This window comes from Nomia melanderi, chromosome 1 (assembly GCF_051020985.1).
Source record: "Nomia melanderi isolate GNS246 chromosome 1, iyNomMela1, whole genome shotgun sequence".
Lineage (NCBI taxonomy): Eukaryota > Metazoa > Arthropoda > Insecta > Hymenoptera > Halictidae > Nomia > Nomia melanderi.
The window spans coordinates 20,179,769-20,195,734 of record NC_134999.1 but is presented as its reverse complement, the minus strand read 5'-3'; the positions used below and the strand labels follow the sequence as shown (position 1 = coordinate 20,195,734).

The 15,966-nt window shown below is 41.4% G+C and overlaps 2 protein-coding genes and 1 long non-coding RNA gene across 3 annotated transcripts; 1 reads left to right on the top strand and 2 right to left on the bottom strand.

The window, feature by feature from the left end:
• Window positions 1–289: 289 nt before the first annotated feature.
• On the bottom strand, window positions 290–6,383 carry LOC116432673 (uncharacterized). Its single transcript, XM_031989869.2, has 7 exons — window positions 6,170–6,383; window positions 4,017–4,175; window positions 3,797–3,931; window positions 2,903–3,040; window positions 2,524–2,799; window positions 1,771–1,917; window positions 290–1,689 (listed from the first exon to the last, which is right to left on the bottom strand). Exons 1-7 carry the CDS (start codon window positions 6,261–6,263, stop codon window positions 1,619–1,621), a joined length of 1,020 nt encoding a protein of 339 aa, XP_031845729.2. The 5' UTR covers window positions 6,264–6,383; the 3' UTR covers window positions 290–1,618.
• Window positions 6,384–6,949: 566 nt separating this feature from the next.
• Window positions 6,950–7,623, bottom strand: LOC143174617 (uncharacterized). Its single transcript, XR_012998795.1, has 2 exons — window positions 7,440–7,623; window positions 6,950–7,233 (listed from the first exon to the last, which is right to left on the bottom strand). It is a non-coding gene; the product is annotated as an uncharacterized LOC143174617 (long non-coding RNA).
• A 98-nt stretch (window positions 7,624–7,721) lies between these two features.
• Window positions 7,722–9,677, top strand: LOC116432694 (uncharacterized). Its single transcript, XM_031989932.2, has 6 exons — window positions 7,722–7,887; window positions 7,969–8,118; window positions 8,962–9,090; window positions 9,169–9,312; window positions 9,382–9,495; window positions 9,577–9,677. Exons 1-6 carry the CDS (start codon window positions 7,818–7,820, stop codon window positions 9,639–9,641), a joined length of 672 nt encoding a protein of 223 aa, XP_031845792.1. The 5' UTR covers window positions 7,722–7,817; the 3' UTR covers window positions 9,642–9,677.
• The last annotated feature ends 6,289 nt before the right edge of the window (window positions 9,678–15,966 follow it).

Sequence of the window (15,966 nt, the reverse complement as noted above, 5' to 3'; positions counted from 1 at the left end):
TTTTATTTTTAAGAAATTTCATGAATTATTCATAATTATTTCATGAATATTCTTGGAATTAAGAGTGTGACGTCATCGAAATTCGTGATACTGTTTTTCATAGGCTTGAACGTTCGTTTCCTTACGTATCGAACGGAGTTTGTATGGGATATAAGGAAGCAATTATCACGATGAATCTTGACTTTTCGGTGTCTGCTTAATGAAGAGGGCTGTCTCGAGTACACAGAAGTTTCGACGAATGTTTACTTTGCAATCAGAGTGTCGAGGAGTTCGGAAATAACAGAACACGTGCCAGCAATCCGATCTTTATTGACGCTGTTCTTATAAAAAATAGGAAGACTTGTCTTAAGGTTCGTTCGGAACGAAGTGAAACGGGTACAAAAGAAACTACGATACTCTATCATGCTCTAAAAACTGTTCCGAAGAACGTTCTCCTAGCTAAAACGAAACTGATATCGATTCCCTGCTGGAGGGAACGCCGCGATCGTAAAACGAAATGAACAAGTAACGTTCGTATCCCTTCGATTGGATTCGCGTTCGCGATCGAGGGGAATACTGTTCGCAATATCCGCGTTCGCGGAACAACATTTCCGCCGGTGTGTAACGTGGAAGTGGGGCGCGATGTATCGATAACGCCGGATACCTTTGGCACCTCGCTGCGTCGCGTCGGTGGGCTGGACGTTCGTCGCGAAAGTGTTTCCGGTTTCCATGGATTTCTCGCGTGATCGTTCTCCTGTCGCGCTAGACGATGATTAACCCTTCCACGCGACCGCTGAAGCTGTTCCAACGTTCAAACTCTATTCTACATTCGTCGGACGAACGCGCGAATACTTTGAAAGGAAAAATACACGTAGCTTCGCATATACGAATCATCGAAAGAAACTCTTACGGCTTCGTACGAATCTTGAATCTCCGGTGAGCTTCATAAAAGAAGAGGAATCGTACGGAACTGTACGAATCAACGAATTCGGATACATATTTGAAAAGGAAAAGCGTTGTTTGCACTGAAACGTTCAAACTCTGTCCTATATTCAGGACGACCGCACGAATACTTTGAAAGGAAAAATTCACATAGCTTTGCATATACGAATCATTGAGTCTTGAGCTTTCTAAAAAACAAACTCTTACGGCTTCGTACGAATGTTGAATATCCAGTGACCATAAAAGAAACGAATCGTACGAAATTGTACGAATCAACGAATTCCGATACATATTTGAAAAGTAAAAGCATTGATTGTAAATGTTCAAACTCTGCCTCGCGTGGATAAATTTGTAGAGGAAGTTCCTGTTTCATAGAGAAAATCTTCCGAAAGAGAATCGACGAATGTTAACAAGAGAAAGATCGTTTGGTCGATCGCGAGATTCGATTCTTTGGCATTTGAACGCGTTATTCGCGATCACGGTGGAATATGTCGCGCGATGGCGCCCGCGGAGCGTTTCTCTCCTGCGGAGGAAGTTCTCTGCACGCTTCGATGCGCCCGACGCGTTTTCTCGTCGCGGTGGCCGCGTAGCCGGCGACATCCGACGCCGTCCTCGCGAGAGACCTCTTTTTCTTTCCGCGCTGAATCGCGGGTAAAGGCGACGTGCGTCGCGCGGATCCGTCGAGGTGCGGCGGGGCCTAGATTCCGTGGAAAAGCGCGAAGGCCGCGAGCGGAACGGCGAGAAGAAGGGATCCCAGCCGGCGCGAACCTGGAAATAAACGAAGGATGAGCAGCGTTGGCGTCTAGATCGAGGCGGGACCTCGATGGAACGATGGTTTCTTTGGCTTGCCTTCGTTAGCGATGCACGCATCATCCTCGCGATAAAAATCTTTCGCGCAGACGCACACGTTCTTGACGCATTGCACCCCTTTCGACGTGCGGTTCGCTTCGCTGGCCTGATAACACTCGTACGAGTTGCCGCAGGTGCCGTCTAGCTCTGCGAACCAACAGCATTGTTGCTTTTGTATAGTAGGATTTACAATGATAGTAGCTTCTATTGTTGATTTTGCGGTAAATCTCAAGTTTCGGCCGATTGGTTGTTGATCGATTGATGTCTGTTAGCTTTGGTATTAGTATTATCGCCAATACCAGTGCCATCATTATTAACTCTTTACGAACTAGCATTTTCGAATTTCTGGAATCTCTCTGCACAGAAAAACTGAGAATACACTGATCTTAAATACTAGAGTACACTGATTCCTGGTTATTCGAAAAGAATCTTTTAAGTGTCTACTAAAGTACCATTGCCAGTTGAACATTCAAATACCGTGAAATAACTCGTATTACCACAAAATCCACAAGAATATGCGACACCGTTCAAAAAGAAAGAAATATTTAACCAGTTAACTGTGTTTGACGAGTATACACGTTATCTTAAAGCCTAAAATGGTACTGATTCTTCCAACAATGAATTCTTCATTTTTCCACATTCGTCTTGCGTTTGACAAATAAGTGAATACACACTTCCTTCTTTCATTTGATTAAATGCAAAACGAGAAATTGTTCAAACTAAGTTCCACAGTTAACAGGTTAAACGATTTACCTGTATTCACGAAGCATCTGTTCATTTCGGGTTCGAAATGATACCGATCCCGACACCTGCACACCTGATCGACGCAGGCAGCGTTCTGGGAGAACGTTTCGATACACTGATTGTCCTCCTCGCACTCAGCCAAGAACTCTTTAGCAACCGGCAGACAGGTACTTCCGGCGGAGTTGATCACAGTTCCCGCGGAACAGTCGCAGACGTCTCTGTCGGTGCAAATGGCGCCGGCCACGTTGGCGCATTCCTCGGATCGCGTGCAGGGATCGCCTAATGCTATCGAAATCGTACACTCGGTTTTTACATTGTCGGACAAATATGCAGGGATCACGATGAAACGTATTTCGCGGAGACACATCGGTCGGAAGTATAGTTTTACCGATCGTTTTGTAGCAGGCGTTCACCGCGAAATGGGAACCATCGATGCAGCTGCATCGCTCGTTTTTGCACGTGGTATTCGGTAGGAATGCCAGGCATTGCTTGTCGTCGACGCACGGGTACTCCATTGCTTCGGCCTCTGCAGAGGAATACAGTGAATTTAGGGGACTTTGATTTAGAAATAAATGATTTAGACGCGAATGATCTGGAAACGAATGATATAGAAACAAATAGTGTAGAAACGAATGATATAGGAACGAATCGTTTGATTTTAGGGCAGTTTGATTTAGAAGTAAATGATGTAAACGTGAATGATCTGGAAGCGAATGATGTACAAACAAATAATGTAGAAAGAAACGATATAGACACAAATCGTTTGATTTCTAAACGAAGCTTTGAAGCTTTTTACACTCTGTAGAAGAATAAGAATATTAACCCTTAGCACTCCAGGTTGTTTTGTAATCTATCAGCAACTGCAACTAATTTTTATAGTATTCCTAGCGAAAATTAGAAATGTAACATTTCTTCCTTTTATTTTCCTTGGTACAAAATTTGAATGTGTGGAAAATCTAATAATTTTAGGGTAGTTTCTTTAAGATTCATTCAAGTATTTAATATTAGAACTGGTGCAATATTGAAGCCTACAGAGTTCAAAGGGTTAATATATCCTTGTATAGTATACAGAGTGTTAATTTTGACTCTAGCACCTAAATTATTTCAAGGCGTAACAATAGGATGTTTCACCTCGTGCATCTGATGGCAATAAAAGGAATTCTACTTAAACATCCTATTAACATTCAGAATTAACACTCTGTGTAATAAATGCTCGACAGTTCCAGTCTGAACGGAATCAACTTTCAAACGGATGGAGGCTACTAAGGATGTTTTCTCTTACTTTTCAGACAGAGTTTCTTATTGTCTGACCAAACATAATCTCTCTGGCACTCGCATCGACTCACAGTCGTGTTGCAAAAAGAGTTGTTGAATATGCAGTCCTGAGGGACCTTGCAACTGTGAAAGCCTGGCGATCCTGGAAGGAACGACGAGATTTTTAGACAACATCCAAGCGAAGTACAAATTCGAACGGAGTCTTGACTGTTTTTCGAATGATTTACCTGCGTTTCTGTTGCTCGTCCGTATCAGAGCTATGCTGGAACAGTTTCTAACTACCGCCCCATTGCTGCACGCGCAGAATCCGTTTTGGCAGGACGCGTCCTTCAGCGCAGCTGACACGGAGACGCAGTCCTGCGTGCTTTTGCACGGGATCGGCGGATCTGTAACGAGAAACCTGCGAGTTTAGAATTCGAATCTTCCAACTGTCAATTATTTTTGAATTCTTCAATCTATGATACTAGACATTTTATAAATTCTTCGGTTCTTTCGAATTTTCTACGTTTCCCATTTTCCTAATTCCTCAGTTTCCCAAATTTTCCTAGTTCCTCAGTTTTCCTAATTTTTCAAATTCTCTACGTTTTCTCAATTTTCCAAATAAAATTTCTCGCCTGCCAGAAATGAACCGACGTTCGCCGAATTTCCCAAAAACCTGTGAATCTATAATTAACCCCTAACGATCCAACATTTCCAGTTCTCCTATCTTCTGGATTCTTAACCGTGCGATGCGTAGAACGTTCTAATTCCTAATTGAAAGCGGTTCGGCGAATCGATGGCTAACGTTTACAGAGAAGTATTCGGAATCCAACTGTCTTTCGCAGAAAAATTACAGATACTTCGCGTTCGAGCAATTTCCCAAAAACCTGCGAATCTAGAATTAACTTCCAACGATCCAACGTTTCTAATTTTTCTTCTATCTTTTCGATTCTTAACCGTGCGATGCGTAGACTGTTCTAATTAGTAATTGAAAGCGGTTCAACGAATTATCTCTTATAGAAAAATTACAGATACTTCGCGTTCGAGCAATTTCCCAAAAACCTGCGACTCTATAATTAACTTCCAACGATCCAACATTTCTAATTTTTCTTCTATCTTCTCGATTCTGAACCGTGCGATGCGTAGACTGTTCCAATTCGTAATTGAAAGCGGTTCAGCGAATCGATGGCTAACGTTCACAGAGAAGCATTTAAAATCCAAGCGTCTTTCGCAGAAAAATTACAGATACTTCGCGTTCTGACAGTTATAGCAGTTATCATAGAAATTCGATCGAGGATCAGCATATCGATCAACGTTCCGCAACAGCTTTTTCTCTCCTCGACGACGCGTGAAGGTCGTTCTCGTTTCGAAACGTTAGTCATCGACGTTTGTACACAATCCAGCTGCCGGTACGTTTGCTAAACACAAGAGGCACGCGTTCGTTTCTTTCGGAGTAATGGAATCGTATCGATACGTCGGTCACCGCCGAGCTTACTGACGTGAAATCGATTATCAAATACGCCTTTCAATCGACGAGATGAGACGCGCGACCGTTCGCCCTCCCACGCGCGTTCTATTTCCAGAATCCTGAATTCCATTTCACTGGAATCGCGGGAAAGAAAAATCGAAAGAGCAACAACACCGTCGGGAAATTCCAAAATTCCAGCTCGGAGATTCATGCTCGAGCGATAAAGCACCGAGACTTTCGATGTCCATCGAGTCGTCGCGGTCAACATTTAATTACACTTTCGAGACAGCACATCCTGTGCGTAATCGGTGCCTCGCGGTCACCGTGTGCTGAAACTCGCGGAAAAACGCGGGAAACTAGTCGTGGATCGCGTGGAAAAACGATGGGACCTTTGGAGGAGATAATAGAACGCGTGGTAAAGTAACAGTGGAATCTAAAGAAAGATAATAACGAGACATACGAGGAAACAATAGACGCGATGCAAAGTATTAACGAAACAGAAAAATCATCGCGATACTTGGAAAAATCGTGGAGAATTCGCGTTTCTATATAAATAACTGAGAAATCAAAATCAGAAGTAGCTTTGTATTATATTAATCTATACGACCCCATTATCAAATTATATAAAATGAAGTCCATCTAAACGAATAATTCGCGTTTCTATACGAACTGAGAAACAGAGATCAGAAGTTCCATTGTACCTGCAGCTTTGCATTATATTAATCTATATGACCCACCAATCATTATTCGATTGTATAAAATGAAGTCCATCTAAACAACTAAAGAACAGAGATCAGAAGTTCCATTGTACCTGTAATTTTCTATTATATTAATCTATATGACCCACCAATCATTATCAAATTATATAAAATGAAATTCATCTAAACGAATAATTCCCGTTCGAATCGCAAACTGAAAGGAATTGAACGTTACCGTTGAGTTGAGCAGCGGCTGTCCGGAAGATCGAGAGGACAGCGGCGAGAAGAAAGATGAAGCTTCCTTTCCGAAGTTCCGCGACGGCGATCATCGTTGCTGTTCGTGTTCCAGGCGACGTGCACTCGGTCGCGGACAGCGAAGTATCGGTTCGCGATCGAGCATCGATAGCGCGCGACTGAGGAACGCGAAGCCGGCACGAGCCGCGGTTAACCGTATTCTCCCACCAGCCTGATTTTCTTCCAACCCGGCAGCTGATGACTCTCCGTGTACCAACGAGCGTGTTCCATCGTATTCCGTGCATTTCCTGAATCCGCTGGACCGCGCGCGACGGAAACACCGCGGACGACGGCGAATCGCGACTTGGTGTCCTCGAACGAACGGTTGCGTTGGAAATCTCAAGTTTTCAGAGAGTTCGGGAAGACGCTTCGGTTTTCCAATTGCTAGATTAACGCTAGAACCAGATGGGGCAAAATGATTTCTTCCGTTACGATTACTGGAAAGGTCAGATGCTTCTGTGAGAAGTCGAAAGGAGTATAAACATGACAGAAGTCCGAAGAAGTTGATTTAGTGACACTTATAACGAAATCTAAGGTAATCGAAATAATAAATACACGAAACTACCGAGTACTTCAACTGACTTTTCTAAATTTCTTTGTAAAACTTCTGTGTATTTGTTAAGACTTCGATTGGCTTAGATTTCGTTATAAGTATCACTAAGTCGACTTCTTTAGACTTCTGTCATTTGTATACTTCTTCCGACTTCTCACAGAAGCATCTGACCTTTCCAGTAATTGTAACAGAAGAAATCAGGTCATTTTGCTGTATCTGGTAGCTCTAGTGTTAATTTAGCAATGCTGAACTCTTCATCTCTTCGGAGTCTTGCAGATAATTAGATTCTGTACTGCGCTCGTCCCTTGTGTTCTTCAGACTTCTTTGGGCCATTTGATCTGTTATCATTCCTTCAACATCAGCTTCTTTCAAATTTCGCGTTATCCTTCTGTCATAGATGCCTTTGAATTTAACCCTTAGCAGTCCTATGGTTACTTTATTGCAACGTCTACCTGTTTTAACAATTTTTTCTATATTTATTTGTAGTATCACAATTGTACCACTTAAAGGTAACATTTCAAGGACTCCCAAATATCCTTCAATAAATAGAACGTCATATTAAGCTGTAATTGAATGAACTAACGTCGACGTGAACCTCAAACTGAGAAACCAAGAACACTTTGGACCGCAAAGGGTTAAGGAGAACGAGAATATTAACCCATTTCTAGTTCCTTGATAATGCGTTTGAGGTACAGAGGAACAGAAATCCACGCCAGGTTCTAGTTTGCAGAGAACTAAGGAACTCTACACGCTTTCAAGTAGAACGAAGATGATTTTGCAGGATTTGCAAGACGCGAGTCGAACCTCGAACTTCCGTCGATCTCTCAAACTAGATCGCCCAACATTCTTTCGACTATTAATCAGATCTGTAATGAGCAATACACGAAGGTTGCCAAGACGACGAAGATAACGATTATCGTGGGCAGGGCGTGCACCGCTATCTACGCTACAAGTCTTCCGCAATCGTTCCACGATTCCATATCGCGCGGAGATCGCAGTCGTAACGAAAGGTACCCGTGAGTTCGTTGCATCCGCGATGAAGAGCCACAGTTTCGTCGCCGTTCTACTGTGCGCGGCTTTTGGACTGTTCGAGTGTCTCGGGCAAGGTTGAACAGCCTCCTCAAGTGTCTTTCGAGACGGCAAACGAATCGAGGCTGGATTTGTGTAGAACTGTGAACTTTTTTCAGATGTCAATCTGGGAGTCGGCACTGCGAAGTTCGGGGAACGGTGCGTGAGGGACCGCAACTGCATTCCCCATGCGTTCTGCTGGGGGCAGACGACTTGCGTCTGCGAGACCTATTATTCGCCTACTCTTGACAAAGCCATGTGCATCCCGAGTGAGTGTATTTATTAGAGTAAAAATTCATGTCTTGATGAAGATGATACACAGTCTTTCGCTATTGAATTTTTACCATTTTTTATTATTCTATGCATTAAGGGACATTCGAATGATTCTCTTATTAGTGATAGATCTGGGGAAGAAAATGATACAGTCTTTCGCTATTGAATTTTTACCATTTTTGATTGTTCTGTGCATTAAGGGAATGATTCTCTTCTTAGTGATAGATCTGGGGAAGAAAATGATACACAGTCTTTCGGTATTGAATTTTTACCATTTTTGATTATTCTGTGCATTAACACTTTGGCTGCCATGTCACCCGAATTCGGATGACACCATGATTCACATAAACTTAAACATTAATTTTCTCGGTGATGAAACGAACAAACTGAATTCTGTTAGATGTGAGATACTAGAAAGATAGTAGAGCAATCGTTACGAAGAATATTGACTTCTTAGTTTCAGCGTTATTAAAGAAATTGCTTTGATTGCGTAGGAGTTTCGATGAGTGTATACTTGGCAGTCAAAGTGTTAAGACATTCGAATGATTCTCTTATTAGTGATAGATCTGGGGAAGAAAATGATACAACAGTCTTTGAATATTGGATTTTTACCATTTTTGGATATTATTCTATGCATCAGAGGGACATTAGAATGATTCTCTTATCAGTGATAGATCTGGGGAAGAAAATGATACAACAGTCTTTCGTTATTGGATTTTTACCATTTTTGGAGATAATTCCACCCATCAAAGGGACATTCGAATTCTCTTATTAGTGATGTTATCATCATGGTAGCTATTGAGATGACTCAAACCACTTCGTTCGTTTCCCCGATTCAGCCGAGGGGGCGCCTTGTGCCGATAACAATAGCTGCGGATCGATGACTAACGCCAGGTGTAGACAAGGGAAATGCGCCTGCCAGGACACCTATGTTTTGGACAACAGGAACTCGTCGAATTGCATTAGCAGTGAGTGGCGAATGGTTAGGGTGTCTGTTAGGTCTGATGCAAGAAAATGTCGATTACGTAATGAACCGGACGTTGCAGGGCCGACAAAGGAGGGCGATCGTTGTCAAAGGGAAGACGACTGTCAGGATGCGCTAGGTCGGGCAATGTGCATCGACGAACTTTGCCGGTGCCTCTCGAATTACCATTTTGTTAACCAGACGGGAAAATGTGAACAGACGCGATGTAAGAGCTGCATTTCAGCTGTCGCATCGATGGGCATTTTTTTAATCTCGTTGTCATGGTTCCTTTCAGACATGTACAACTCCTGTAAGAATGATTACGACTGCAAGAGTCACGACGACAGGCTGCTCGAATGCAGGCGAGGCGAGTGCCTTTGCAAACTAGGAGAACCGGACTGCAGCAAAGGTTAAATAGAATTAATTGTACCATCGCAATTCGGTTTCGTGAACTGACTTTTTAAACGATCGCTTTCCGTCTGTGTTGCAGCCTCCTTGCACGCGATCGTCGGAGGTCCCGTGATACTCCTAGCAATTCTACTTAGGCTAGTCTGAATTCGGTTTTCTATATTTCTTATCTGTCAAATAAACATATATTTATAGAATTTTTATCGAAATCGACTCTGTTCTCTCATTATTCCTATCAAATCTGCGCTGGTTTTGAGGGGGTACTTCGATGAGATTAGATTCCGTAGGAACTGCGACTAAAGATTAGTCATGAAAATCTTCGGAATATTATGATGTTGATAAGGAATCTATTAATATACCGAGGAAACTGTTGTTCATTATATTATTATTGAATCATGATGTTTAATATGTACGGCGCGAATGATTCTCGCCGATATTCTCATAAGACACAGTGCAAATGGCGGCACGATTTATCTGCTTCCGAAAATCTTGATTTTTGAATGGTGGCGCCATCGGCGGCAAAACGCTCAAACTGGTAGACCATTGTTACCGACGTGGAAACTCACTCCTAACGACGGTGGCGCTATCTATGATCAAATAATTAAACTGTACTCAAAAATCGGTAACAATTGTCGGTCAGTTCGAAAAATTTTACACAGATGGCGCTACTGTCTTTTCCTGGTGAATTTCTGCATCGGTAACAAGTGTTTATCAGTTTGAGCGTTTTGCCACTATCTTTCCTAGTGAATTTCTACGTCGGTAACAATTGTCTACCAGTTTTAACGTTTCGCCACGGATGTCGCTACCAGTCTAAACCGCAAATTTTCGTACCACCGAACACTAAATCCCATAAAATGTCCAATGCATCATATCTCTTGTCAATGATAATAAATAATTAAATATTGATTGTTTAATAATAAATTATCACAAGAAGGTAACGCGTAACGAAAATCAGGCGCCGTTAGAAATGTCTCCTTACCAGTAGCTGGGAGGTTATCATGTAAGAGTAACACGCGACTTCTTGTTCGCAACGCTTATACTATATCCATCTAACGCAACAATCAATACGTCAATTATTATTTATTTCCCGCAAATTGTTCGATAAATGCTCGTACCTTCATGTATTCATAACTCGTACAACTAAACGTCGACTCGAATAATTCTACGAACGAACGAAACGATGCAAATATTTTACACAATACATACTTTATACGTTCCTCTCGCGTATTTCACCAGCAAGGCCTTTTTCTTACTTAAAATTCAATCATTGCGACGCGCGATAGTTCGGCCGCGCCATATAATCCTACAGCGCACATAAGCCGCCGTGAAATGAGACCTGTTAAAAGCATAAAAGTCGTTTCCGTTGGAAATATAATGCGGTGTCTGTGAACAACATCGAAGTGTGCTGTACGTTGCTGATATCGTTAAGGTGGATCGTACACGATGCAATAGAATGGCAGCGAGATAAGAAAGGTACGGCCACTGCAGCGTAGAATGCCACGGAAACGTATATGACGTTTGTATGAAATCGACATCGTGTAAAAACATCTATATATATATATATATTATACACGTAATATATAATACATAATACATTATATAATAGAAACGCAGCCGGATAGAAAGTACTTCGCGTGAAAGCAAACGGTACTCGCGAATAGTTCTCGACGTCGATTAACAAATATAAAGAAACCGTTAGGCGAGCTCTCGGGTAACAAAGAAAACGCTGAAAATCGGAGAGGCATATATATTTCCTCCTTTTCCTTCTAAACACAAAACCTCTTCGCATTCTTCATTGGGCGATTGTATTACGGCCTGATTTTCTACGTCACTTTCTTTCAAACTCTGGACAATTGGTCGAAAGTGGAGCAGCCCCTTTGTTCCATTTTTGATTATGTATAGCTGCTAGCATTACATTCTTAAGATTGCCAACTCTCGGGAAAGTATACGTTTCCCTTCTGGCTCAGTGGCCCGATACACACCGATCCCGCAATAACGTGAAACACGCGGAATGCCGTGACATTAATGTCGGCAATCAAACGGCTCGTACGCCTTAATATCACGGTGATATGATATCCGAACTCCTGATGCGCTCAGATCCTTTATTTCCAATGTGATACCGCGCGGTTCGAAGTCCGTTGGAAGTCTAGAATATTTTCTCAAAGGAAACGAACGGGAATAGGTAGGAATTGTTAAACCCCTTGCTGTACAATGACGAGTGAGACTCGCGATGAAGATTTCTAGACTAATTTGACAGTCAATGTTGTTCATTGTCCACGGATCAAAGCACATAACTACTTCGCTATTATCAATATATTATCTTTCACGGATCAAAGCACATAACTACTTCGCTATTATCAATATATTATCTTTCACGGATCAAAGCACATAACTACTTCGCTATTATCAATGTATTATCTTCGAATGAAACTTCCGCTTGGAGTAGAAATTTTGCTACTTTTCTAAATTGCCGATAGTCAAATGTTACGCGAGCTTGGCAGCGAAAATAAATAGTACGTCAAGGGGTTAATCATTCGACATCGGTTGTCTTGCATGTTATGATATTCAAGTAAGTCAGAAGTCATTGATGAATAACATGGTTAACCCTTTGTACTTAGGAGCTTTTCACTAGAAACATTCGACACTTTGCTATGAGACGTATATCACATTTGAAACGAACTAATGAGAAAACATAAATTAAGAAACAAAACTGTTTTATAGAAATATCTCGCATATTGATGCATTATACGAAAGTTAATCCTTCGAACTCTGTAGGCTCCAATATTGCAGCAGTTCTAATATTAAATATTTTAATGAAACTTCAAGAAACTACCCTAAAATTATTAGACTTTCTACACATCAAAATTTTGTACTAAGGAAAATAAAAGATGGAAGAAATGTTATATTTCTAATTTTCGCTGGGAATACTATAAAAATTAGTTGCAGTTGCTGATTACAAAACAACCTGGAGTGCTAAGGGTTAATATTATATATAACACTTTGTAATTATGTTATATCGAATCAAATGGTGACTGAGTCACCTCTAGAGTGCAAAGGGTTAACGCGTGAAACTGTTGCTGAAGAATGTTGAAAAAATTCAACGCCCGTCAAATTGGTTCCGTGAATCTACCGTTAACATAAAATTCAAGCGAGAAGGTAAAAATCGCACGCGAGGATCCGACGTATCGGTTCGGTTCTTATCAGAGGAATTTCGAGCGAATTTTCTCGCGAACGAAGCAAACTACGTTTCGAGTGTACTACCCTCCGCGAGTTTCCCCGCGCGGAAAGAATATTTCGTGCAGCATTTAAAAGTGGCACAAAGAAGCGCGAGAATTTTTGCGCGACGGGGGAGGAACGTTGTAATTGGAAAGCGCACGAGAATAAATTACCGAGTTCACCCGGAAATAAACTCGATGGACAAATACGATGACCGAGCGCCGAGTGTCACAGATGTTTGCAGTCGCACAATTTTGCTGATTTCATGAAAGTCTCGTGAAGCATTCAGCGCGCGGCGCAAAGCTCGGCGAATTTCGCGGAGCTAAATGCGCGCAGTCGACGAGCTCTCGATAATAATTAATAAACTGGAAACAACTTCTCTTTTTTCCTTTTAAACCGTCACCCGTATAATCGCGAGGGAAACGGTTGGCGAAGATGGTTCGAGCAATTTAATGAAATATACTGATTATACTTATCGAACACGGGGAAAGGTGAGAGACTATTTATTATCGACGTTCTCAACGTTTACCAAGTAAATTCACCCTTCTAAACGTCTCTCAATCAATTTTCCGTGGGCGATAAACAATATTGATTTTACAATTACAACAGCTTTTGCTGCTAAGATCAATTTACAACAATTTCTGCTACCAACCTCAATTTACAACAGCTTTTGCTACTAAACTCAATTTACAACTTTGTTACTAAATTTGTGCAATAATTGACTATCGACAATTTGGAAGAAATACAAGAAAATAGCAAAATAGTTTGCTTTGATCCATGGATAACGAACAACATTGATTGCTAAATTAAATCTTCCTCGCGACTGTCACTCGTCATTGGCAAGCTTCCGTGGCCGATGAACAACATTGATTTTACAATAAAAACAACTTTGGCTACTAAACTTAATTCACAACTTCTGCTAACAAGCTCAATTTACAAACAGCTTTTGCTACCAAGCTCAATTTACAACTTTTGCTGCTAACTTCGTGCAATATTTGACTATCAATTTGGAAGAAATACACGAAAATAGCAAAATAGTTTACTTCGATCCGTCGTTAACGAACAACGTTGATTGCTAAATTAAATCTCCATCACTCCTGTCACTCGTCATTGACAAGAGAAGTCCCGCCTTCATCTGCTAACCTAAAGATCATCCATAGCAATGAACTTCGCACAGACGAGCATCATATCGTTCGCGCCGCGAATACTTTCACGTCGCGACAAACCCTACAGCGAAAGATGAAACGATCATTCTAAAGAATACATCGTAAACTCGCCTCGAATATCCATCGATATTCGGCTAAAATGATTATCGAATTCCTCGATGAAGTAATACTCGCCGGTAGTAACGTTATCGGACTCGTATCTCATCAGAAATGATCGCGAGCCACGAAGCGGCGAGGCGCGCGGCGTTAAATACGGCAAACGAAATAATAGAGAAAGTTTTCGCGCGGTGTATAGGTTTCAGAAACAGTATTGCTTTTAGAAAGCAATATTTCAACCGGCGGATGAAGTTTCCTCCAACGTATCGTTAATCGGTTTCCGTTTCGCGCGGAACGTTCTAACTGGAAAAAACTACGGGCCGAAAATTCCCGAACAATATTTATAGACACCGTACGAACTCCGGCCGAATTTAATTTGTAAGTTTGCGATTCAAATTTATTGAAATTTCCTCGCTGTTCTCCCCCGCAAGGGAAATAATTAAATACCGTTCCCCTCCTTCTGTTCCTCCTCTCTCTCTCTCTCTCTCTCTTTCCACGTTCGCCCGGCCGCTTTTTTTTTACCGTTTAAGTTTCCCTTCGAATGATACCGAGGGTACCGTCGAATATTTTTTTACATCGACTAGCGGCGCGCGACGCACGATTATTCTCGGGGCGTTCTTCCGTTAATTAATTCCCTCTCGGAGCGGGACCCGTCTTTGTTCGCCAAAAATTTCATCGAGATTATCGCGCGCTCGACACTCGCGTTCCGTGCCGCCATTTCTCACATTTAAGGCGCCGGCCCGCCACTCCGCGCGCCCTTTGTCCCGTAATAGTTTCCTTCTCTCTCGACATCGGTCTCTTCACCTTTCTCCATTATCCTTTCGGTAAGCTGGCTTCACCTTTCCCGCGGCGCACCGGCTCGCCAAGTTATTTAAGAGCAGCCTCGAGTCGAGCTCCTGATGACAAATGAAAAAAGGAAGGGACAGTTCCTTTCCGTTTTTACCCCTTCTCGCGCGAACGTTCGCGCTAACATGCTTATACGCGACAATGGTTCAATAGTAATGATCCTTAATTTCCTATACTTCGATAATAAAGAAAGTACGGGAAGAGAATAAACAGTTGGAGATGGAGAAAGTATTAGCTAGTCGATCAAGGCAATGCTGATTTTATCATTAACGTTAGGACGAACGTGCTTACACGCGACAACGGTTCAATAGTAATGATCCTTAGTTTCCTATACTTCGATAATAAAGGAAATACGAAAAGAGAGTAAACAATTAACGCGAACGTTAATGATAGAATCAACGTTGCCTTGATCGACTAGCTGATACTTTCTCCGTCTCCAATTGTTTACTCTCTTTTCGTACTTTCTTTACTGTCGAAGTATAGGAAACTAAGGATCATTACTATTGAACCGTTGTTTACTTGAAGCACCTTCCACGGATCTCGAGAATTTTCAGAAATTTTGAGGAAGTTGACACAGTTCTCAATTGCTTGATAACGATTCTATACTGTTATAGTTGTAATATTTACAACCAACGCGTTAAGTATCTTCCCTCGCTTCTATGAACTTCCTTACTGTTATCTATGTTACACTATTTCTTAGTAAGTAAACTCGCAGTGCTTCCAGTTAGTTAGAAATTAACCCATTGCACTTGAGAAGCGACTCTCACTCGATTTCATACAGTAAAACTAAAATTTGATATTTAACATTATACCTCGATTAATGCATTATTTTAAGAAATATTCAAATAAAATAGCTTTGTTCATAATTGTACGATCTCTCTTCGAGTCAGTCTCACAAAATATCATCTCTATCTTCAATGAAAATTTGATATTTAACATTATATCTCGATTAATGCATCAATTTGAGAAATATTCAAATAAAATATCTATGTTCCTTAATGTATTTCTCTTCGAGTCAGTTTCACAAAATATCATCTCTATCTCCAACGAAAATTTGATATTTAACATTATATCTCGATTAATGCATCAATTTGAGAAATATTCAAATAAAATATCTATGTTCCTTAATGTATTTCTCTTCGAGTCAG